The sequence below is a fragment of the Bufo bufo genome, chromosome 3 (assembly GCF_905171765.1).
Source record: "Bufo bufo chromosome 3, aBufBuf1.1, whole genome shotgun sequence".
NCBI lineage: Eukaryota > Metazoa > Chordata > Amphibia > Anura > Bufonidae > Bufo > Bufo bufo.
Genome location: NC_053391.1, coordinates 404148547 through 404173330, shown reverse-complemented (window position 1 = coordinate 404173330; position 24784 = coordinate 404148547). Strand labels below are relative to the sequence as shown.

General features: G+C 39.9%; 1 protein-coding gene across 1 annotated transcript in view; it reads left to right on the top strand.

Annotated features, from left to right (window-relative positions):
- LOC120993823 (dynein beta chain, flagellar outer arm-like) overlaps positions 1–24784 on the top strand; it is a 585582-nt gene that overhangs the window by 503899 nt on the left and 56899 nt on the right. The window contains exons 92-95 of the mRNA XM_040422290.1: positions 11711–11912; positions 14113–14291; positions 21082–21215; positions 23451–23571. Coding sequence (XP_040278224.1) covers positions 11711–11912; positions 14113–14291; positions 21082–21215; positions 23451–23571 — 636 coding nt within the window. The remainder of the gene's footprint in view (positions 1–11710; positions 11913–14112; positions 14292–21081; positions 21216–23450; positions 23572–24784) is intronic.

Sequence of the window (24784 nt, the reverse complement as noted above, 5' to 3'; positions counted from 1 at the left end):
ACACCCCTCAAGGTGTTCAAAACTGATTTTACAAACTTTGTTAACCCTTTAGGTGTTGCACAAGATTTAATGGAAAATAGAGATACAATTTCAAAATTTCACTTTTTTGGCAGATTTTCCATTTTAATATTTTTTTTCCAGTTACAAAGCAAGGGTTAACAGCCAAACAAAACTCATTATTTATGGCCCTGATTCTGTAGTTTACAGAAACACCCCATATGTGGTCGTAAACCGCTGTACGGGCACACGGCAGGGCGCAGAAGAAAAGGAATGCCATACGGTTTTTGGAAGGCAGATTTTGCTGGACTGTTTTTTTTGACACCATTTCCCATTTGAAGCCCCCCTGATGCACCCCTAGAGTAGAAACTCCAAAAAAGTGACCCCATTTTAGAAACTACGGGATAGGGGGGCAGTTTTGTTGGTACTAGTTTAGGGTACATATGATTTTTGGTTGCTCTATATTACACTTTTTTGTGCGGCAAGGTAACAAGAAATAGATTTTTTGGCACTTTTTTTTTGTGTTATTTACAACATTCATCTGACAGGTTAGATCATGTGGTAATTTTTAGAGCAGGTTGTCACGGACGCGGCGATACCGAATATGTATACAATTTTTTTATTTATGTAAGTTTTACACAATGATTTCATTTTTAAAACAAAAAAAATGTTTTAGTGTCTCCATAGTCTAAGAGCCATAGTTTTTTCAGTTTTTGGGCGATTATCTTAAGTAGAGTCTCATTTTTTGCGGGATGAGATGACGGTTTGATTGGCACTTTTTTGGGGTGCATTTGACTTTTTGATCGCTTGCTATTACACTTTTTGTGACGTAAGATGACAAAAAATAGCATTTTTTACACCGTTTTTATTTTTTTTACGGTGGTCACCTGAGGGGTTAGGTCATGTGATATTTTTATAGAGCCGGTCGATACGGACGCGGCAATACCTAATAGGTATACTTTTTGTTTATTTATTTAAGTTTTACACAATGATTTCATTTTTGAAACAAAAAAAATCATGTTTTAGTGTTTCCATAGTCTAAGAGCCATAGTTTTTTCAGTTTTTGGGCGATTATCTTGGGTAAGGTATGATGAGATGATGGTTTGATTGTTACAATTTTGGCGTACATACGACTTTTTTGATCACTTTTATTACCTTTTTTGGGAAGTAAGGTGGGCAAAATTTCAATTTCATCATAGTTTTTTATTTTTTATTTTTATGGCGTTCACCATTCGGGTAAAGTAACATGACCATTTTATAGATCAGGTCGTTACGGACGCGACGATACCAAACATGTGTAGGGAATTTTATTTTTTTCATTTTTAATCAGTGATAAATGTGTTTTTTGATTTATACTTTTTTTTTTACCCAGACCCACTTGGTTCTTGAAGATCCAGTGGGTCTGATGTCTGTATAATACAGTACAGTACAATATATATTGTACTGTACTGTATTTTACACTTTTCTGAATAGATCTATGCCTTTTAGCACAGATCTGTTCAGCACCATGGACAGCAAGATGCCTGAGACGGCGTCCTGTTGCCATGGGAACCTTCCCCGTCTGCTCAGTACTGGTCAGAACTTCGCAGACGGGGAAGGGTAAGGACGGGGCTGTCGGGGGGCTCTCTGGGGGCTCTCTCCCTCTCCATCGGGGGGCTGCAAAGGCACTGCAGCCCCCCGATGGGAGAGGGAGCTCCCTCTTACTGTTAACTTTTTTCATACAGCGGTCCGTACGGACCGCGGTATGGAAAGGGTTAAACGGCTGACATCGCATCATCGATGTCCGCCGTTTATACCAGGGTGCCAGCAATGTGCTGGCACCCTGGTATACCCACTGTACACCAACGATTTATTCAAGGGGAGGCGGGCGGGGGATCAGGATCCCGCCTGCCGCACCGCCCGCCTCCCGCACCGCCCCCACCGCCCACAACTCCCGCCGTTTATACCAGGGTGCCAGCAATGTGCTGGCACCCTGGTATACCCACTGTACACCAACGATTTATTCAAGGGGAGGCGGGCGGGGGATCAGGATCCCGCCTGCCGCACCGCCCGCCTCCCACACCGCCCCCACCGCCCACAACTCCCCCCCCCTGCACCACCCGCCGGCAAAAAATCATGCAGGGGTGCAGGGGGGGGTGTAAAATCCATATTTTAGGGACACTAAAGTTTCTGACGCGGGGATCAGAAACTGCAGAAAGCGCAGCAAACCGCGGGTCTGAATTGACCTGCGGTTTTCTGCGATCGCCGATACGGGGGGGGGGTCAAATGACCCCCCCCCTGCATTGTTACGGGATGCCGGCTGAATGATTTCAGCCGGCATCCCGTTGCGATTAACCCTGCGTCCTTAAGGGATTAAAGGGGAGGGCACTGTCGAGGTCTCTGTTAAGGGGGCAGGGAACCTTGGAGGTCACAGTTAAGGGGACAGTCCGCTATGGAGGTCAGTGTTAATGGGCGGGCGGCTGTATAGGTCACTGTTAAGGGAGCGGGGTGTTGTGGAGGTCACATTTTAAAAGAACGGAGCTCTGTGGAGGTCACTGTTAAGGGGGCAGGATATTGTGTAAATCACTGTTAAGGAGACGGGGTACTGTGGAGGTCACTAATAAAGGGGCGGTCACTGTGGAGGTCAGGGATCGCCCCGGAAGGGATCTGTGGATGTTACTGTTAAGGGGGCAGGCCGCTGTGGAGGTCACTGTTAAAGGGGAGGGCACTGTGGAAGTCACTGTTAAGGGAGGAGGGGACTGTGGAGGCCACTATTAAAGGAGCAGCATGGTACTGTGAGGTCACTGTTAAGTCAGTGGGGTACTGTGAGATCACTGTTAGGGTAGAGGGGTACTGTGGCAGTCACTGTTAAAGGGGCGGTCGCTGTGGAGGTCTCTTTTAAAGCGGGCCAGGAATGGTGGAGGTCACAGTTAAAGGGACAAGGGACTATAACATATGGTCAGTGTTAAGGGGCGAGTGCTGTAGAGGTCACTGCTATTGCGCGGGCCCCTGTGGAGGTTACTGTCAAGGGGGTGGGGTGCTGTGGAACGCACTGTTAAAGGGGCAGGCTGCTGTGAAGATCAAAGTTAAGGGGGTGGGCTGCTGTGGAGGTCCCATTTTAATTAGATGAGGCACTATGGGGGGGCAGTGTTAAGGGGTGGAGGCTGTGGAGGTCACTGTAAAGGGGGCAGCTACTGTAGATTTCACTGTTCTAGTGGATACTGTTGATATCTTTTAATGACACAGACAAACATTAAATGAAATAGATGAAATAGCTGGTAAGCAAATAAAACATAGTTACCAAATTTTAGCTATGATTCTGTGTGGCCAATTTTAGGCTTTGGAAGGAAATCCTCTTTCCACCTGTATGGTTAATTTTGCTTATTTTGCTTTGTGTTATTTGGGTATTTTGCATAGTAATAATAACATTTACATACACATAGATTATATAAAACATACAAAATAAAAGTAGAAGCCCTGTAACAGGTCTTCATACCATTGCAACCAAAGATATAATCACTATTGGGGTCATTTCTCAAACTAGTGTAATGTAGAACTGGCTTAGTTTCCCATAGCAAGTAGCAACCAATCAGATTCCACCTTTCATTTTTCACAGCTCCTTTGGAACATGAAAGGTGGAATCTGATTGGTTGCTATTAGGCCAGTTCTACTTTACACCAATTTGAGAAATTACCCCAACAATGATTATATCTTTGGTTGCAATGGTAAATCATTGTAGTCTATGGGTTAAGCAATCAGGAAAAAAATACAAATAAACATTTTTAAAAATGTAAAAAAAAAAAAGATTAAAAAGTTCAAATAATCCCCTTTCCACATGTAAAAAGAATTCAGATAAATAATAAAAAATAAAGACCATCAAGTTTTCATCACATACTAAACTGTCCATACTGTTAAAATATAAAGTATCCCATATGATCAACAGTGTAACAATAAAACAAACAAAAAAAATGGTGGATTTGCCATTTATAGCTGCTTTATGTCCCAAAAAACTGAATAAAACATGATCAAAAAGTCATACACACCCTAAAATGGAATCAATAAAGAAATAAAGATTGATCTGCAAAAAATCAGCCCTCCCACATCTCCATAGGTATACATATAAAAATGTTAGGGGTCAGAATACGGTGGTGCAAAGAAAAAGATTAATTTTTCAAAGTTTTTATATTTTAAAACATATTCAAACACAAGAAAAACTACAAAATGCGGTATCGCTGTAGTGGTACTGACCCACAGAATAAAGTTAATGTCATTTTTTCCACATAGGGAACACCATAAAAATAAAACCCATAAAAACTATTGGAAATTGTCCAACCCATTTGGAATTTATTCCAGTTACCCACTACACTATACACTGCGTGCAGAATTATTAGGCAAATTAGTATTTTGACCACATCATCCTCTTTATGCATGTTGTCTTACTCCAAGCTGTATAGGCTCGAAAGCCTACTACCAATTAAGAATATTAGGTGATGTGCATCTCTGTAATGAAAAGGGGTGTGGTCTAATGACATCAACACCCTATATTAGGTGTGCATAATTATTAGGAAACTTCCTTTCCTTTGGCAAAATGGTTCAAAAGAAGGACTTGACAGGCTCAGAAAAGTCAAAAATAGTGAGATATCTTGCAGAGGGATGCAGCACTCTTAAAATTGCAAAGCTTCTGAAGCGTGATCATCGAACAATCAAGCGTTTCATTCAAAATAGTCAACAGGGTCGCAAGAAGCGTGTGGAAAAACCAAGACGCAAAATAACTGCCCATGAACTGAGAAAAGTCAAGCGTGCAGCTGCCAAGATGCCACTTGCCACCAGTTTGGCCATATTTCAGAGCTGCAACATCACTGGAGTGCCCAAAAGCACAAGGTGTGCAATACTCAGAGACATGGCCAAGGTAAGAAAGGCTGAAAGACGACCACCACTGAACAAGACACACAAGCTGAAACGTCAAGACTGGGCCAAGAAATATCTCAAGACTGATTTTTCTAAGGTTTTATGGACTGATGAAATGAGAGTGAGTCTTGATGGGCCAGATGGATGGGCCCGTGGCTGGATTGGTAAAGGGCAGAGAGCTCCAGTCCGACTCAGACGCCAGCAAGGTGGAGGTGGAGTACTGGTTTGGGCTGGTATCATCAAAGATGAGCTTGTGGGGCCTTTTCGGGTTGAGGATGGAGTCAAGCTCAACTCTCAGTCCTACTGCCAGTTTCTGGAAGACACCTTCTTCAAGCAGTGGTACAGGAAGAAGTCTGCATCCTTCAAGAAAAACATGATTTTCATGCAGGACAATGCTCCATCACACGCGTCCAAGTACTCCACAGCGTGGCTGGCAAGAAAGGGTATAAAAGAAGAAAATCTAATGACATGGCCTCCTTGTTCACCTGATCTGAACCCCATTGAGAACCTGTGGTCCATCATCAAATGTGAGATTTACAAGGAGGGAAAACAGTACACCTCTCTGAACAGTGTCTGGGAGGCTGTGGTTGCTGCTGCACGCAATGTTGATGGTGAACAGATCAAAACACTGACAGAATCCATGGATGGCAGGCTTTTGAGTGTCCTTGCAAAGAAAGGTGGCTATATTGGTCACTGATTTGTTTTTGTTTTGTTTTTGAATGTCAGAAATGTATATTTGTGAATGTTGAGATGTTATATTGGTTTCACTGGTAAAAATAAATAATTGAAATGGGTATATATTTGTTTTTTGTTAAGTTGCCTAATAATTATGCACAGTAATAGTCACCTGCACACACAGATATCCCCCTAAAATAGCTAAAACTAAAAACAAACTAAAAACTACTTCCAAAAATATTCAGTATTAATATTAATGAGTTTTTTGGGTTCATTGAGAACATGGTTGTTGTTCAATAATAAAATTAATCCTCAAAAATACAACTTGCCTAATAATTCTGCACTCCCTGTATACAATATTAAATGGTGCCATTAGAAAGTACACCTCGTTCCACAAAAACAAGCCTTCATACATTTATGGGAACAGAAAAATAGAAACGTTATGGCTCCTGGAAGGCAGTGAGTAAAATAAGAAAACAAAAAAAAATGGAAAATCACTGTAAGTTTCGATTTACTGCACTATTCAAAATGATTTAACATACTAGTATATCTGTTAAATTGAATGTTTACAAATCCTGCCTAGACTTTAACATACAGTACAGACCAGAAGTTTGGACACACCTTCTCATTCAAAGAATGTTCTTTATTTTCATGACTATGAAGGCATCAAAACTATGAATTAACACATGTGGAATTATATACATAACAAACAAGTGTGAAACAACTGAAAATATGTCATATTCTAGGTTCTTCAAAGTAGCCACCTTTTGCTTTGATTACTGCTTTGCACACTCATGGCATTCTCTTGATGAGCTTCAAGAGGTAGTCACCTGAAATGGTCTTCCAACAGTCTTGAAGGAGTTCCCAGAGATGCTTAGCACTTGTTGGCCCTTTTGCCTTCACTCTGCGGTCCAGCTCACCCCAAACCATCTCGATTGGGTTCAGGTCCGGTGACTGTGGAGGCCAGGTCATCTGGCGCAGCACCCCATCACTCTCCTTCATGGTCAAATAGCCCTTACTTTCAAAGTTTTCCCAATTTTTCGTCTGACTGACTGACCTTAATTTCTTAAAGTAATGATGGCCACTCGTTTTTCTTTACTTAGCTGCTTTTTTCTTGCCATAATACAAATTCTAACAGTCTATTCAGTAGGACTATCAGCTGTGTATCCACCTGACTTCTCCTCAACGCAACTGATGGTCCCAACCCCATTTATTAGGCAAGAAATCCCACTTATTAAACCTGACAGGGCACACCTGTGAAGTGAAAAACATTTCAGGGGACTACCTCTTGAAGCTCATCAAGAGAATGCCAAGAGTGTGCAAAGCAGTAATCAAAGCAAAAGGTGGCTACTTTGAAGAACCTAGAATATGACATATTTTCAGTTGTTTCACACTTATTTGTTATGTATATAATTCCACATGTGTTAATTCATAGTTTTGATGCCTTCAGTGTGAATCTACAATTTTCATAGTCATGAAAATAAAGAAAACTCCTTGAATGAGAAGGTGTGTCCAAACTTTTTGTCTGTACTGTATATTCTGTACTTCGCATACAGCAATAACCTTGTATACGCTGTTTACATAGGAAAAGGTCTCATTAAGCTACATTCACACGACTTTATGTATTTCGCGGTCCGCAAAATGCAGATCCTCAAAAAATACGGATGACGTCCATGTGTGATCCATGTTGCATCCGTTTTTTTGCGGATCTATTATGCCAATGCCTATCCTTGTCCGCAAAATGGACAAGAATAGGACATACTCTATATTTTTTGCAGGGCTACGGAACGGACATACGGATGCTGACAGCACACGATGGGCTGTCCGCATTTTTTGCGGACCCATTGAAATGAATGGGTCCTCATCCAATCCGCAAACATAACAGAACGGACACGGAAACAAAATACGTTCATGTGAATGTAGCCTTAACAATAAACATTCTGGAAAGAACATAATACATCTTTGAGACTAGGATGCGCGCATGTCAGAAAGATATGGAAAACTATTGAAATCATATTGCTTTACTACTTGAAGGGATTTTTGTGCTGGGTATAACATGGTGGTATAAACTAATAGAAAATCTCAAGACTTGTGACTCTTTCTAGTTCAAAAATATTCTTCTTATATTCTGCTTCTGTCAAATAAAGCTCAGCTGGACAACTAAGACAGCTCCCTGAACTGAACATAGATAATCAATATTATTATTCATCATTTTAAATTCATTTTCAGAGGCAGGAATATGAATAAGCTTGTCTGACAAGCCATGCTCCATGCCAGCAGCTGTGACATACTGTATTTTTAACCTACAGTGTCAGATAATAAAAATATGGAAATCCTGGGTTCTTGGAACTGTAACAATGTCTTAAAGAATCTGTGGTTATATTTCTACTATGCTGCATTTATATAATTATGTTAACTTGTGCATTCTATATGATATTTCTGCAGTTCTGCAGACCCCAATCAAATTGTAGCAATATGGCATTTAATGACAATGTTAGAAATATAAAGCACATTTTTATAATACAAAGGACACCTAAGGTCCTCCACTGTCTTCTCTATATGCAAGTCCTGACAATTCATCTGAGCCAGTAGGGGAGAAGCCAGAAGGAAGCTGACCGGCAGACATATGCACTAAAGTCTATCAATCTACTGGGCAGATTTACTATTGAAAATGTGCCAGAATTTGTTGCTGTTTGTGCCAAAAACCTGGCATACATGGCGTGCACCACATTTATAAACCATTTTAGACACCTTTTCTTCCTCGTGTGACAAGTGGCCGTGGCATAGCTCAAGGGGTATGGTGTCACTGAAAAAGGGTGTGACAAATTCACCATTGTGTACCAAAAGTAAATGGAGTAATCTAAAATGTATGATATAAAGTTAGTCTAGACAGTCTAATGATGAGCCACATTTCTCAGCCAGCATCACCCCTGTGATAAATATAGCACATACGGTCATAGTATAAAATTAGTAAATCTGCTACTATGTTTTCTCTGAACATCACAGCATTTCATAGTAAAACAAACTTCATTATAATTAGGGATCCTGATGATAATTCATATTGCCTGTTAGGGCAGCACAAGTCTGCTTACAGATTTCCTTTAAGGGCTGATACAAGCTTGCATAGTGCTCTCACTTTCTCTTTCCTCAAGTAAAGTGACTATTGCATATTATATGATGTGTTTAAGATAAGGAAACAAATCCAATATGTAAACTATCTATAACTTGCTATCTATAAAATGCTGGTTTGTAGTAGTCATGGTATGCAAATCTGTCCCATTAAAAAATATACACATATATGGAGGAATTTATCATGAGGGTAATATTTGAAGTCAGTTTTGCTTGAGTCTGCATTGTTGTGCTTCATGACAAACATCACTTGGCACATGTCTGTTAAATTTGGTGCATCTTTAAGCCTAACACTTTTGTCTACAGAGTCTACTCCAGTTTTTCTATGCCATTCCCCTACTGGGGTGAGTTTTCTACATTTTTTGCAACTTTTTAATAAAGTCTCAGTGATAAATGTGCAATTAAGCTAATTAAAGGGAATCTATCAGCTCCAAAACACCCCCCCCCCCCCCAAACTGGAGTAGGAGGTGTATAGTGTAAGTGAGAACGGTTATGTAATTTTTATCTACTTCATTTTATACTTCATACTAGTGTTGATCGAGCACCAAAGTGCTCGGGTGCTCTGGCCGAACACATCGGTATGCTCGTGTGTTCTACCGAGCACCAAAGCACAATGGAAGTCAATGGGAGAACCCCAGGCACCCCTTGCTTGGAAGAAAAGAGGGTGTATGGTTCACAAAAAAAGGTTAGAAATTGATGGAAATCCCATCAAAATGGTTTGGAAACAGCATTAAGTTGGATGTGTCTTGGACTCCTATTATCTATGACATGTAATAGACAACCACACAAAGGCTATATGCCAAAATCCACGTATGTGCAAGCCATCAATGTATCCATGAGACAGATAACAGGCTTAGTAAGCATACCTTACAATGGCAGCTTTGTGCACTATGAGACATTCCAAACCAGCTCTCATCTGACTGAGAGCCAGTAAGCCTCAAAGTTACTTCAGATCTGTTGGATGGCTTGGGTGGACTTGTGCACCTAGATCAATATCATTAGGGAGAAAAAGTTTTCTGATTGTCCTAACGTAATATTCAATAACCTTTCTATACAGTTTTGTCATGTAAAAACTCATTTGCATAAACATGGGCATATGGGAAAGACATGCAAATAAGCAGAATCTGCCTTGTTTTTCAGCTGAAAAACTATTTGCATGGAAAATTTGCGATCTACACTACTCATGAACAGTGCCATCTATTGGTTTCATAGTCTTATGACAAGAGTAATAGTCTTGTCATAAGACTATGAAACAATAGATGGCACTGTTCATGAGTCATGAACAGCGGCATCTATCGGTTTCATAGTCTTATGACAAGATTATTAGTGTAGCCTTTTGCATGGAAAATTCGCTATAAAAATTCGCGATTAGAATATTCGTTATCTACACTACTCATGAACAGCGCCATCTATTGGATTCATAGTCTTGTCATAAATCATTATTATTGGATTCATAGTCTTGTTCATGAGTCATTACAAGCAGTCCAATAGATACACCCTAGCAAGCTTATATTACTGCAGATAAAGTGCTAGAAGATGTGTGAATGATAGCAGCAATCCAATATGCACCTCAGTGTTAGCGCAGGCTATTATAGGCTGAGTGCTACACGGTGTGTGGACTCTATTGAGCAGTGTGCCCCACTTATTAGCGCCCCAACAAGATGAACAGCGCCATCTATTGGTTTCATAGTCTTATGACAAGAGTAATAGTCTTGTCATAAGACTATGAAACCAATAGATGGTGCTGTTCATGACTCATGAACAGCGCATCTATTGGTTTCATAGTCTTATGACAAGACTATTACTCTTGTCATAAGACTATGAAACCAATAGATGGCGCTGTTCATGAGTAGTGTAGATCACGAAAAAACAAGGCAGATTCTGCTCATTTGCATGTCTTTCCCATATGAGAAAGGTTATTGAAAATTATGTTAGGACAATCAGAAAACGTTTTGTCTCCCTAATGATATTGATCTACGTGCGCAGGTCCACCCAAGCCATCCAACAGATCTGAAGTAACTTTGAGGCTTACTGGCTCTCAGTCAGATGAGAGCTGGTTTGGAATGTCTCATAGTGCACAAGGCTGCCATTGTAAGGTATGCTGACTAAGCCTGTCATCTGTCTCATGGATAGATTGATGGCTTGCATATACCTGACTTTTGGCATATAGCCTTTGTGTGGTTGTCTATTGTATGTCCAAGATGTATCCAGCCATCCTCTTAATGCTGTTTCCAAACCATTTTGATGGGGTTTCCATCAATTTCTAACCTTTTTTTGTGAACCAGACACCTTCTCTTCTTCATAGCAGGGGGTGCCTGGTTTGATGCTTGGGTCTCCCATTGACTTTCATTGTATTAAATTGTACTCGAGCACCCGCAGTATTCGGGCGAGCACTCGGATGTGCCGAGCATAGCGATGCTCGAGCCGAACAGCAGTTCGGCCGAGCATGCTCGCTCAACACTACTTTATACATATTCATACTTGTATTCTGATGCTCTGCTCCCACAAACCAGCAGTAAAATACATTGAGAGAACTTCTCTTTGCATCCTCTCCATTATGTGCGTGAGCTGGGAGTCCTCACAATGCCTTTTACCACTGTTTTGTCAGAGTACAGCATCAGAATGCAAGTGAGTATGAAAATAGAAATTACATCATACTATACACGGCTTACTTTTGTTTGGGGGTGTTTCGAAGCTGACAGATTCCCTTTAACTTAGCTAACCATGGCAACTTTCCCACTCACTTTTCAAAACAGGAGTAACAATGTAAAAAGTCAGTGACCCCAAAAAGCCCTATTTTGTGATATTTTGATGCCAGAATTCTGGATAGCAAGGCTTGATAAATTCCCTCCATAGTGTAGTATGAGTAAGCTAGGTATATACAATCAAATTCAATACAGGTGTTATATAAACTAATATGAACTCTGTTTCTGTATGTTCTTCTGTTACTTTTTCTTTAGAAGATATACTATTGTCTAAAATGTATACATTAAATAAATCCCATTTTGCGTCTTTGTTTCAGGAGTGCAATTGGATAAATACAAACCTTAAGCAGATTATAAACGCGGTTTCTGTACTATCACATTGTTTACTGGGAGGTGTGACAGCAATACCAGAAAATTTGAGAGACACTGCTGAGGTTTTAGCGAAAGGAGAGGTTCCCAATTTGTGGCTTCCCTCACATAGCTGCCACATGGCTCATAACATTGTCCCCTGGCTGGAAGGCAAGTCATGTACCACACAGGTTTTTTAGCAGCTCATTCTTATTCCATACATAAGTTACTAATTTACTGTTCAGTGTTTCTGGTACTCTTCATCACGTTTTACTATAGTGAGATATGGGTAATGATGTATCTACTGTCAGGAAGATGAATTACAAGAGTAGTGATTGGCCTTATTGGCTTATCATTTTACCTTAGCTCCTTTTGTCCATTGGTGTTTTAAATTCATCTGTGGGGTAGCACATGACTGTCTCTACACATAGTACCACTTTCTCTATATTATCTTTGCATATAATCATGATAAAATAGCAACCTAAAGGGCCCTTTACATAGGCCAAGCAAAGATAATCATTAACAAGTGTTCCTTAGCAATTATCTGGCGGTGTAAATGTACTGCTGATTACCCGATGAACGAGCGAAGAGTTTGTTCATCAGGTAATTTGATAATTTGTTTTTCACACAAAAATCCTCATCGTGTAAACACGATCTGCTGCTGGGAAACAACAGGTCAGTATGGGATGGCGATGGCATTAGGGATTGCTCCTCCCCATACTCTGGAGGAGATCGCTGCATGTAAATGCAGCGGTCTCCTCCACCAGCGAGCATCAGATTGTCGGGAAGGAATGTTTCCTTCCCGACAATCGGCTGCCAGTCGTCCCATGTAAAGGGACCTTAAGAGATGCTGGGTAAAGTGGATAAATGTGTCCTATTTAAAAATAAACAACTTCAGGTTGAGATTTGAGCAAACCTTAAGTTTGTACCGGGTATCTGTTTTAATATCTCTGCAATTGATGCCCGTTCTCTAATTTTAAAACTGTTGTCTGTTACGAATTGTAACCAACAGAATTTTGAAAGCAACTTAGTATATAAATTGAGAAAAAAGAACCTAGAAACAGTAGTTAAGCATATGTGAGGTACTCAACATTTTCTGTATAATTGATTTTAACTGTGTGATGTTTAAAAAAGCAAAAAAGAATGATCAACATCCAAACTGCAAATTATCACAACTCTAGACCTACCAGGTCAGTTGCTTGTCACTGTGCCTAAATGCTTGTCAGAATGCCTACTGAGCACATATGACCACATTTCTTAGTATTCCAGCTGTTTAGCAGTTGACCTCAACAATATGATTGCTTGTCCAGCTCAAGGATGTAAGTCATAGGAAAATAGGTCACTTAGTGTAGTTTAGCATTTTCAAATGCAGAAATACATATTTTGGCTTGGGGTTAAATAGGATGGGTACACACAGACGATATTAGTTAGACAAAGAGCATACAATGTGCCCAGTATACTACCAACACTATGTGAGTACTGTTGTTGAGGGTCCATTCACACGACTATGTATTTTGCTGTTCGCAAAATGCGGATCTGCAAAAAATATGGATGACAACCATGTGACCTCCGTCTTGCATCTGTTTTTCTTGCTGATCCATTGTAAGAATGCCTATTATGACAAGAATAGGGCATGTGCTATCTTTTTTGCGGGACTGCAAAACAAACGAACAGATGTGGAGAGCAAATGGAACGCTGTTTGCATTTTTTGTGGACCCATTGAAATGAATGGGTACGCATCCGATTCACAAAAAAATGCGGATTGGATGTGGACCAAAAATATTATTGTGTGAATGGGGCCTTAGGGACAAAAATCTGGTGTATTAGGAAATACAGAAAATTTTGAAGACCTGAATGCACAAAATGCTACAACAAGCGTGCAAGCTATACTTTGTATATTTATACTTGGACACAAAAATAGTATTTCAAGTATTTTCTAACATTTTCACCTTGACAGCTTTTAGTGTCGTTTTAAAGACTTGGAAAAGAATTTAAACAAACAGATGGACCATCTAAATGCCAACCTGTTAGCTTGGCTGGACACAACACTGAATTGAACATGGGAAATTCTTTGCCAACATGTCAACAAAGCTGCTGTGTAGTCAAGAAATATAGATTTCTCCCGTTTGTATTTGCCTGAAATAACTGGACTACTGTAGTCTTAGAGAAAATAAAAAAGTGAAAAGAATGGCCGTAGAGACCACAACGCCATTCAGTGTCCATTGTGTAACATCTACTTTTCGCTGTCTAATTTCTAAATGTCTATAAATCTTTCCCAAACTGAAACTAAAGCACATTAAAACTTTTACTAGTCTGGATACATCAGAGTTTGTATTTGCTGTGTCTTTTCTGACAATTTTATATTATGTAGGTCTGCACAGAAAGCATGGACAGCTGAAACAGTGGGTGAAGAAAGGACTAATGCCATTTGCCAATGATGAAAAGGAAGCACTAACCTCCATAAACCTTGGAGGACTGGTCAACCCAGAAGCCCTGCTTCTGGCACTGAAAGTGGAGTTTGCACTTCATCATGGATATTTATTGCATGAGGTATAACCTTTGGTGATGTGTATCAATGTGAAGTATTTAGTAAGCTTATGATGCAACATACTTCTACATAATTGTTTTTTCTTAGCCCCTTCATATTGTACATGTTTTTACCATATTGCAGACCCTTAAAGTAGAATGTATATTCGTGTTTGATATTGTCAAATATTTATTTAGATCAATAACCTGATCTACTTAGTGAAATTGTGTTGAGGCCCAATCAACCATAATATTAAGACCGTAATCACATGTTCAGGTTTTTTTAAATGTAGTTTTTAATTTTTTTATGTGTGTTTTTAGTTTCCGATATGTTCCTGGATTTGGTTCCAAAAATTGCACCAAAAACCTGAATGGGTAACCCTAGTGTTAATCCACTGACAGGTGAAGTGAATAACACTGATTGTCCCCGTACCATGGAACCTGTCAATAGATGGGATATATTAGGCAGCAAGTGAGCAGTTAGTTGTTTAAGATGATGGGTTGGAAGCAGAAAAAATGAGCAAGCGTAAGGACCTTAGCAACTCTGCAAGGGTCAAATGGGAATGGCCAGATAACGGGGTTAAAGCATCTCCAGAACTGCAGGACCTGAGGGCTGTTCAGAACCAGCAACTGTATTTGGGTACCCAAGACTCATGGATGCACATCGAGAGTGAAAGCTAGCCTGTCAGGTTTATTCCCACAGAAGAGCTACTGTAGCACAAATTACTAAAAAAGGTGAACATACAGTGGATATAAAAAGTCTACACACCCTTAAACTAATACTTTGTTGAAGCACCTTTTGATTTTATTACAGCACTCAGTCTTTTTGGGTATGAGTCTATCAGCATGGCACATTTTGACTTGGCAAGATTTTCCCACTCTTCTTTGCAAAAAACACTCCAAATCTGTCAGATTGCGAGGGCATCTCCTGTGCACAGCCCTCTTCAGATCACCCCACAGATTGTCAATCGGATTCAGGTCTGGGCTCTGGCTGCGCCATTCCAAAACTTTAATCTTTTTTTGGTGAAGCCATTCTTTTGTTGATTTGGAAGATTACGTTGTCATGCGGAAAGCTTTCTAGCAGAAGCCTGAAGGTTTTGTGCCAATATTGACTGGTATTAACTAAGGCCCCAGTTCCAGCTGAAGAAAAACAGCCCCTTGGCATGATGCTGTCACTACCATGCTTCACTGTGGGTATGGTGTTCTTTTGGTGATGTGCAGTGTTGTTTTTGCGCCAAACATATCGTTAGGAATTATGGCCAAAAAGTTCAACCTTGGTTTCATCAGACCATAACACCTTTTCTCACATGCTTTTGGGAGACTTCAGATGTGTTTTTTTAAAATGTAGCCTGGCTTGGATGTTTTTATTCGTAAGAAAAGGCTTTCATCTTGCCACTCTACCCATTGCCCAGACATATGAAGAATACGGGAGATTGTTGTCACATGTACCACACAGCCAGTACTTGCCAGATATTCCTGCAGCTCCTTTAATGTTGCTGTAGACCTCTTGGTAGCATCCCAGACCAATTTTCTTCTTGTCTTTTCATCAATTTTGGAGGGACGTCCAGTTCTTGGTAATGTCACTGTTGTGCCATATTTTCTCCACTTGATGATGACTGTCTTCACTGTGTTCCATGGTATATCTAATGCCTTGGAAATTCTTTTGTACCCTTCTCCTGCCTGATACCTTTTAACATTGAGATCCCTCTGATGTTTTGGAAGCTCTCTGTGGACCATGGCTTTTGTTGTGGGATATGACTAAGAAAATTTCAGGAAAGACCAACTAGAGCAGCTGAACTTTATTTGGGGTTAATCAGAGGCACTTTAAATGGTGGCAGGTGTATGCTGACTCCTATTTAACAGGATTTTGAATGTGATTGCTTAATTCTGAACACAGCTACATCCCCAGTTATAAGAGGGTGTGCACACTTATGCAGTTTTTTTAGTTTTCTTTCCTCCACCTAAAAGATTTCAGTTTTTCAATTGAGTGGTATAGTTTATAGGTCACATTAAAGGTGAAAAAAGTTCAGAAATGATTTATCTTTGTCTCATTATTTTACATCACAGAAACCTGACATTTTAACAGTGGTGTGTAGACTTTTTATATCCACTGTAGGTGCAGAGGTTGTGACCTTTGTTAGAAAATGGTATAGGATTTCCAGAGCCAAAATAGGGCTTTGTAGCTTTCAACGTGTAATTATGGTATTTCAAGATACTGAAGAACATAGGGATCTTTTTAAATACACAAACCAACATATATTTTACAGTATTAATGATTATTTTGGTTTTAAGACAAAGATCAATATTTTATATTATATGTATATACCCTGGAGAAAAATGAAACCGTGGAAAGATTATAGAAATTGCCAGTCTTAACCCTTTCAGGCCTGGGCCATTTTTCATTTTCATTTTTCACTCCCCGCCTTCCCATCGTCCTTTTTTATTTTTCCTTTAACATAGCCCTATGAGGACTTATTTTTTGAGGGACAAGTTGTACTTTCTAATGGCACCATTTACGGTTGCATACCATGTAGTGGGAAGTGGAAAAAAAAATCCAAATTAGGAAAAAACACAATTCTACATAGTAACATAGTACTTAAGGCCTGTTATCCTGCACGTTGATCCAGAGGAAGGCAAAAAACTAACAAACTGTGAGGTAGAAGCCAATTCCCCCCCTTTTTAGGGGAATAAAAAATTCCTTCCCGACTCCAATCAGGCAATCAGACTAACTCCCTGGATCAACGACCCCTCTTTAGTAGCTATAGCCTGTAATATTATTACGCTCCAGAAATACATCCAGGCCCCTCTTGAATTCCTTTATTGTACTCACCATCACCACCTCCTCAGGCAGAGAGTTCCATAGTCTCACTGCTCTTACCATCAAGAATCCTTTTCTATGTTTTTGTACAAACCTTCTTTCCTCTAGACTCAGAGGATGTCCCCTCGTCACAGTCCTGGGGATAAATAGATGATGGGATAGATCTCTGTACTGACCCCTTATATATTTATACATATTAATTAGATCTCCCCTCAGTCGTCTTTTTTCTAAAGTGAATAACCCTAATTTTGATAATCTTTCAGAGTACTGTAGTTGCCCCATTACAGTTATTACTTTAGTTGCCTTCCTCTGGACCCTCTCCAGCTCTGCTATGTCTGCCTTGTTTACAGGAGCCCAGAACTGTACACAGTACTCCATGTCTGGCCTGACTAGCGATTTGTAAAGTGGTAGGACTATGTTCTTATCACGGGCATCTATGCTCCTTTTGATGCAACCCATTATCTTTTTGGCCTTGGCAGCAGCTGCCTGACACAGTTTTTTGCAGCTTAGTTTGCTGTTTATTAAAATTCCTAGATCCTTTTCCATGTCAGTGTTACCAAGTGTTTTACCATTTAGTATGTACGGGTGACTTGCATTATTCCTTCCATGTGCATAACTTTACATTTGTCAGTGTTAAACCTCATCTGCCACTTATCTGCCCAAGCCTCCAATCTATCCAGATCCCTCTGTAGTAGTATACTGTCCTCTTCAGTGTTAATTACTTTACACAGTTTAGTGTCATCTGCGAAAATTGATACTTTACTATGCAAGCCTTCTACAAAATCATTTATAAATATATTGAAGAGAATAGGGCCAATACTGACCCCTGAGGTACCCCACTAATGACAGTGACACAATCTGAGTGTGTACTGTTAATAACCACCCTCTGTTTTCTATCATTGAGCCAGTTACTTACCCACATACAGACGTTTTCTCCCAGTCCGAGCATTCTCATTTTATATACTAACCTTTTATGTGGTACAGTGTCAAATACTTTGGAGAAGTCCAGATATACGACATCCATTGATTCGCCGCTCTCAAGTCTAGAACTTACCTCCTCATAGAAACTGATTAAATTAGTTTGGCATGACCAATCCCTCACAAAGCCATGCTGATATGGCGTTATTTGCTTATTTCCGTTGAGATGCTCTAAGATAGCATCTCTCAGAAAACCTTCAAACAGTTTACCCACAAAAGATGTTAAACTTACCGGCCTATAGTTTCCAGGCTCTGTTTTTGGACCCTTTTTGAATATTGGCACCACATTTGCCATGCGCCAATCCTGTGGGACATTCCCTGTCAGTATAGAGTCTGCAAATATCAGAAATAAGGGTCTGGCTATGACATTACTTAATTCTCTTAGGATACAGGGGTGTATGCCATCCGGTCCTGGCGATTTGTCTATTCTGATAAAGTTTTTTTTTTTATTACACTGTGCACTATGCGGTAAAATTTAACTGTCATCTTCATTCTTCAGGTCAGTACGGTTCTAACGATACCACACTTGTATAATTTTTCTTGCGTTTTAATACTGAAAAATAATTAAAACCTTTGAGGGAAAAAAAATACATTTCATAAACATATTCTGACCCCTATAACTTTTTTTGTAGTTATCTGTACGGGGCTGTGTGAGCAATCATTTTTTGCGGGACGATCTGTTCTTTTCAATGATACCAATTCGAAGTGTGTGCGACTTTTTGTTCACTTTTTATAAAACAAAATATTGGGTAGTTGAAGTGACAAAAAATGGCAAATTGGCTCCCCCCCATTATGCCATTTGCTGTATGCCCCTAATATTGTTATCTTTTCATAGTATGGCCATTTTAGCACACGGTGATGCCCATGATGTTTATTTTTTTATTGGTTAAGTATTTTTATTTTTATTTTAAGGAAGCGGGGTGATTTGAACTTTCATGTTTTTTTATGTTTGTAAAAACTTATTTTTATTTTTATTTTACTTTTTTTAAGTCACCTTGGGTGACAATAACTGGCAATCATTTCAGGAATATACCAATACAAGCCACTAGGTGGCAGCATTGTATTGTTATATTCCAAATTAAGCATTCAATGATGGTTTTTTAGCCATCAGTGAACACAATGTTCACTGATGGCTAAAAAAACATCATTGAATGCTTAATTTGGAATATAACAATACAATGCTGCCACCTAGTGGCTTGTATTGGTATATTCCTGAAATAGTCACTGAAGCCTGCTTGAGGCTTTGGTGTATTTCATCGAAGTAACAGGTTCCCCCATCTCAACCGGGAAACGTGGTAACCAGAGCGGAAGTGCGCAACTTCCGCTTCCGGACTGTGCAGACGGCATCTGAAGGGGAAAATTTATGCAATCAGCCTTATGGCTGATCGCATACATGTGCCGCGGGTCTCTGCTATTTAAAATAGAAACCCGGCGGCTATGGCGCCCGCTGCGCGTGCGAGCGGGCTTCATGTTTAAAGACCGGCCTGATGACGTACATGTACGTCATCAGGCGTGAAAGCGTTAAAGCATACATTAATTAAATTTTACAGCCGGTACCTAATAAAACTATGAGCTCAGTCAGCCTGACAGTTTCCCTATAAATAGAGACTCTCCCAGAATCAAAACCAGAAAAATCCCTAAGGTACATTCTGCTATTAGACAGAACCTGTTCAGAAAATATATCAGTATCACGTAATAGTTATTGAAATGATGCTGATGATATACACCTTCAACTTTTCTACTTATCTGGCTCAGGCAGTTTTGGCACTATACATGCTTTGGTATTACAACAACTGGTCCTTATTGGCTGCCTTTCCCAAGGCTCATACAAATGGTAGCATAGGGTCTCAGTAGTTAGTACTGTTGTCTTGCAACAATGAGATCCTGAGTTTGAATATACCTAGGGCAACATTTGCATGGACTGTATATTCTCCCCATGTTTATGTGGGTCTCCTCTGGCTTCCATACTTCTAAATATCAAACTGATACGTTATTTGACTTGTTATAAAATTGGCCTTAAAGGGCATCTGTCAGCAGATTTCTACCTATGAAATTAGCTGAGCTGTTGCATGTTGGTTTGGCAACTGAAGGCATCTGTATTGCTCCCATGTTCATATGTGCCCAAAGTGAAGTTTTAATATATGCAAATTAACCTATAGGAGTAATGGTTGCATTGCTGTTACACCTAGAGGCTCTGATCCCTCTGCAACGGCCGCATCCTCTCCACTTTAATTGACCTTAGGAGAAGTCATGGCCAGGCGTTATAATGTTTACACTGCCTGTCCGTGTCAAACAAAGTGCAGAGGGCACGGCAGTTGCAGAGAGAGCAAAGCCTCTGGGAAAAACGGCAATACCCGCATTGGACCTAGATGGCCATTTTGATTATGTTAAAACTTCATTTTTCTCAGCAGTGTGGGCACATATGAACATGGGACCAACAAAAATGCCTTCAGTTGCCAAGTGCACATGTAACAGGTCAGCCAGTTTCATAGGTACAAATTTGCTAACAAAAGCCTTTTAGTTTGTCATACATGTGACAGTTGTTGGCTTAGTGCTTGTTTGGCAGACAGCTATATCTCCTGATCCCTGCAGGCATGCTCAGCTTAGGTGAGCATGGGTATGTATTGAACTGGTAGAGGAGATAAATCTGCTGCCAAACATGTTTGGCACTGGGTTATATATTTAGGCCAAAATTATCTTGCAGTTGAAATCCAACATCCTTATCTTTCTCGACATCTGCTGTTGGGGAAGAGTCGGGAGGCCTCTATACCAACTAAATGCTCTGCTGAACCCACCGAAATTGGTGGGTTTGGTTGACTTGCTACACATCAAATGTGTATGGCCGACTTTGGCATGCATGTTTATTTCAGATTAAGACTAATGAAACCTAATCAAATTTGAATAGGTCAAGAACTGAATCTGGCTGATCAAGTAATGCAATTTGATAAATTTAGCCAAAATAGTAACCGAATTGTAATTGGTATTATAAAGTTCCTGAATTCATTTGTTTGCCTGCAGGTTGATCTCCTGTGTCACATTGTAGAATCTCCAGAATGTAAACCTGACACTGAGTTTTATCCGCTCTGCCTCAAGGGACTTGTTTTACAGGGTGCAGCCTGGGATTTCCAAAATAATCTCCTGAAAGAATCAAGGTACTGAATGGCAGGTTATTTCATTGTTCTATAATAAGCTGCTATAAATGTGGATTATTTATATGTCAGGATGAATAGAGTGAAAGTCTTAAGGAAGCCATACACATTAAATGAACATCGGCTGAACCCAACTTGGCAAACATCTAATGACTGCACACGATTGATTGCACCATGCCTGATCCTTTGTTTTCACAGGAGATATGCTACTACCAGAATCTTATTCCACTGTCCCCATCAGCTGAGCATGCATATGTACGGAGAGTTGGGAGAAGTAGCTGTTGGCTAAATTAGTGTATGGCCACCTTAAAGGGATTTTAACATTAAAAACATTTATGATCACTGTAGGTCTACTGGAGGTCACACATGTGCAGTAGTGTGCATGTTCGACTGACATCGGTTTACTTCTATGGGACTGCCCGAGATAGATGAGAACTATATTTGGCTGTCCCAAAGCAATGAATGAATTGTGTGGTCACTCATGTACACCAGCACTCTATTCATGCAGGTGACTTTAGGAGCTCTGTTCTCTTGAATGGTAGGGGTGCTTCTTTTGTTAGATGCTTAGTAATCGTATATTTACCAACTATACTATCCACCCCTGCTAGGGGCTGGCGTAGACTGGAGCTGAAACGTACGTTAGTTTCTGGCATAAGTTATAGTAAATCCGTCAGGCTGTGGTTATCCCACCATGAAGCCCCACCCATTTTATCACTTTAAAGGGAACCTGTTACCGGGATTTTGTGTATAGAGCTGAGGACATGAGTTACTAGATGGCCGCTAGCACATCCGCAATATCCAGTCCCCATAGCTCTGTGTGCTTTTATTGTGTAAAAAAAACGATTTGATACATATGCAAATTACTCTGAGATGAGTCCTGTACGTGAGATGAGTCAGGGACAGGACTCATATCAGGTTAATTTGCATATGTATCAAATCGTTTTTTTTACACAATAAAAGCACACAGAGCTATGGGGACTGGGTATTTCAGATGTGCTAGCGGCCATCCAGCAACCCATGTCCTCAGCTCTATGCCCAAAATCCAGGTGACAGGTTCCCTTTAAGGTTTTGGGTGAAGTATTTTAGAAATGCCCATATGACATGGAAAGGGATTGGACCTGTTGCATATACTTTCTCTACAGTTGCACTGAGGACATTAGAGTATGTAGGCCCAATGCTTATTGAGAGGTTTCTGCCTTGGAAAACCATGTGATAGGCCAAAATTATGATACATTACATAATATAAGCCTCCAACATTTAGGCTTGCTTCTCTAAACAGTGCAGTACCACTGCTAATATCAATGAAGGAAATCATGAGAAAATTATAGAAGTGGCTGCTTTGTTTTGTCAACAGGGACCAGCGAAAGAGCAGGAGCATTTGTGACTAGCCTTAAAGACCACCTGTCAGCAGGATCAACCTTATTAAATGCAGATACTGCTGATTTTAATAACACCTGACTTGTGAAAATTGGTTGCTGCGTTCCTGATGAAAAAAAAGGCTTTTATTATTTATGCAAATTAGGGATTTAGTGCTTCGAGAGGCATGGCCAGCACTGGAAAGCTGCAGAGTTGAAGTGCACTGAGGGGTTAGGGTGGGCACCTTGGTGAACTTTAGCCCTCATTTGCATAAAGAATTAAAGTCTTTTTTCTCTGGAATGCCACATCCAGTTTTCACAAGACAGATATCATTTTGATCAGTAGGATCAATCCCATCAGATTATTTGCTTGGTTTAATATAGTTTATCCTGCTGAAGGGTGCTTCTTAACCATGGTTAAAAGGCATAGACTAAAGCAACAAACCAATGCATACCAGCTACTGGCCCCCAAAACCTCTTGGTGCCTAAGATTACCACTTTGCTTTCAGCAAGTCAAGTACCAGAGTAAAAGGGTCCACCTACTACCCCTGCACAGTGACCCATTTCTGCCTATAAAGGAATATAGTAGACATCACTTTATAACTATGCATAAATACCATATGGTATGTATATATCAGACTTTATATCAAGTATTGTTTAATACCACCAGCATTTATTTCATAGTGTCTATAACATTTACTCTCAGACTTAGTTCTTATGATTTTATTTTCACAAGCAGAAATGTTATTACCTGTGAAATTGCATGTCTATACAGTTGAACTGCAGCATAACATTAACAAGATGACTGGATTTTAATAAAAGTATCATGGGAAAATAAATTCTAAGTAAAGCTCTTTACTATGTCTTCTTCGTTCTGCTATAGGAACACAATGCATCCATTACCATATGTCATAATAACGCCTATACGTCTTGGGAATATAAAACCCAAGGAGGATGGTACTGGAATTTATGACTGTCCCGTGTACATGGACCACACAATGCAAGTAAGTGACTACTGTGTAATATAGACCACAATCATTCTGAAATTCATGTAGAGCAGCTTGTACACTGCTTCTGTCATCCACTCACTCAAGTTGCAAATAAAACCACTCAAACCATCCAAAGCGAGAAGGGACAATAAAAGGTGAAGATGTTAGCTACAGTAGTTACTATGTCTACTTGAGGAAAGGCAGCTTCATAAGAATGTTCACTGCTATATTGACTAATTTGTTATTTATTCCGTCGATCAAGTTAAGTTTCATGCTGTGACATTCTGTTATATTATTTACTATAACCTAAAATCCAGCAGTTTTCGCATCGGCCATTAAACCTAATAGTAGGCGTCACTTCTTGGTCTGTCCAGATCACTTGTCAGCAGTCATTTTAATTTAATAGGCAGGGATAGAATGATAACGACATCTGGAACACCCACCAATCAGCTGTTTTTGGCAGCCGCCCGCCTCAGGAACAAAAAACAGTTAGCACAGCCAAATGTATAGAGCTCAGTCAACTGTGTAGAGGTTGCGTTGGCGTACTGCAGCTCAGTTCCCATAGACTATGTATTATAAATGTCAAGGATTGGTTAACCAAGAATTGGTTAGATGAGAGTAAATAAAAGGAGAAATTTATGCCAGTTTTCTTTCTGTTATAACTTGTTGTGCATAGTGCACTTTACTTATTATATATATATATATATAAAGTTTATTTGCAACATAATGTTGATAACATTAAACAACAATATTATGTTGATATTATTAAAACAATGTAAATTTGTGATAAAAACATTGATATTCATATATGTACTCACTATTTTCTGTATTTATACTATATGATATAGTATTACTTCGTATATGTTTTGAATATGAAAACCCAATAAAAAATACCTTAAAAGAAAAGAAAGGGAGCTGAGCTTCAGTACACAGTAGACAGAGCCAGAAGCAGCCCTGGTGGCCGCTGGTATCCGCTGGTTGGTGGGGGAGACTGGTGTCGGACCCCCACCTATATGATATTGATGTTTTATCCTGATTATAGTTCATCATTATCTACAGGTTCTAAAACCCCTTTAACCACCTAACTGTTTTTCCCGAGTACAGCTCGGGCAGCGGGAAAAGTACTTAAAGGGAACCTGTCACCGGGATTTTGGGTATAGAGATAAGGACATGGCCGCTAGCACATCCGCAATACCCAGTCCCCATAGCTCTGTGTGCTTTTATTGTG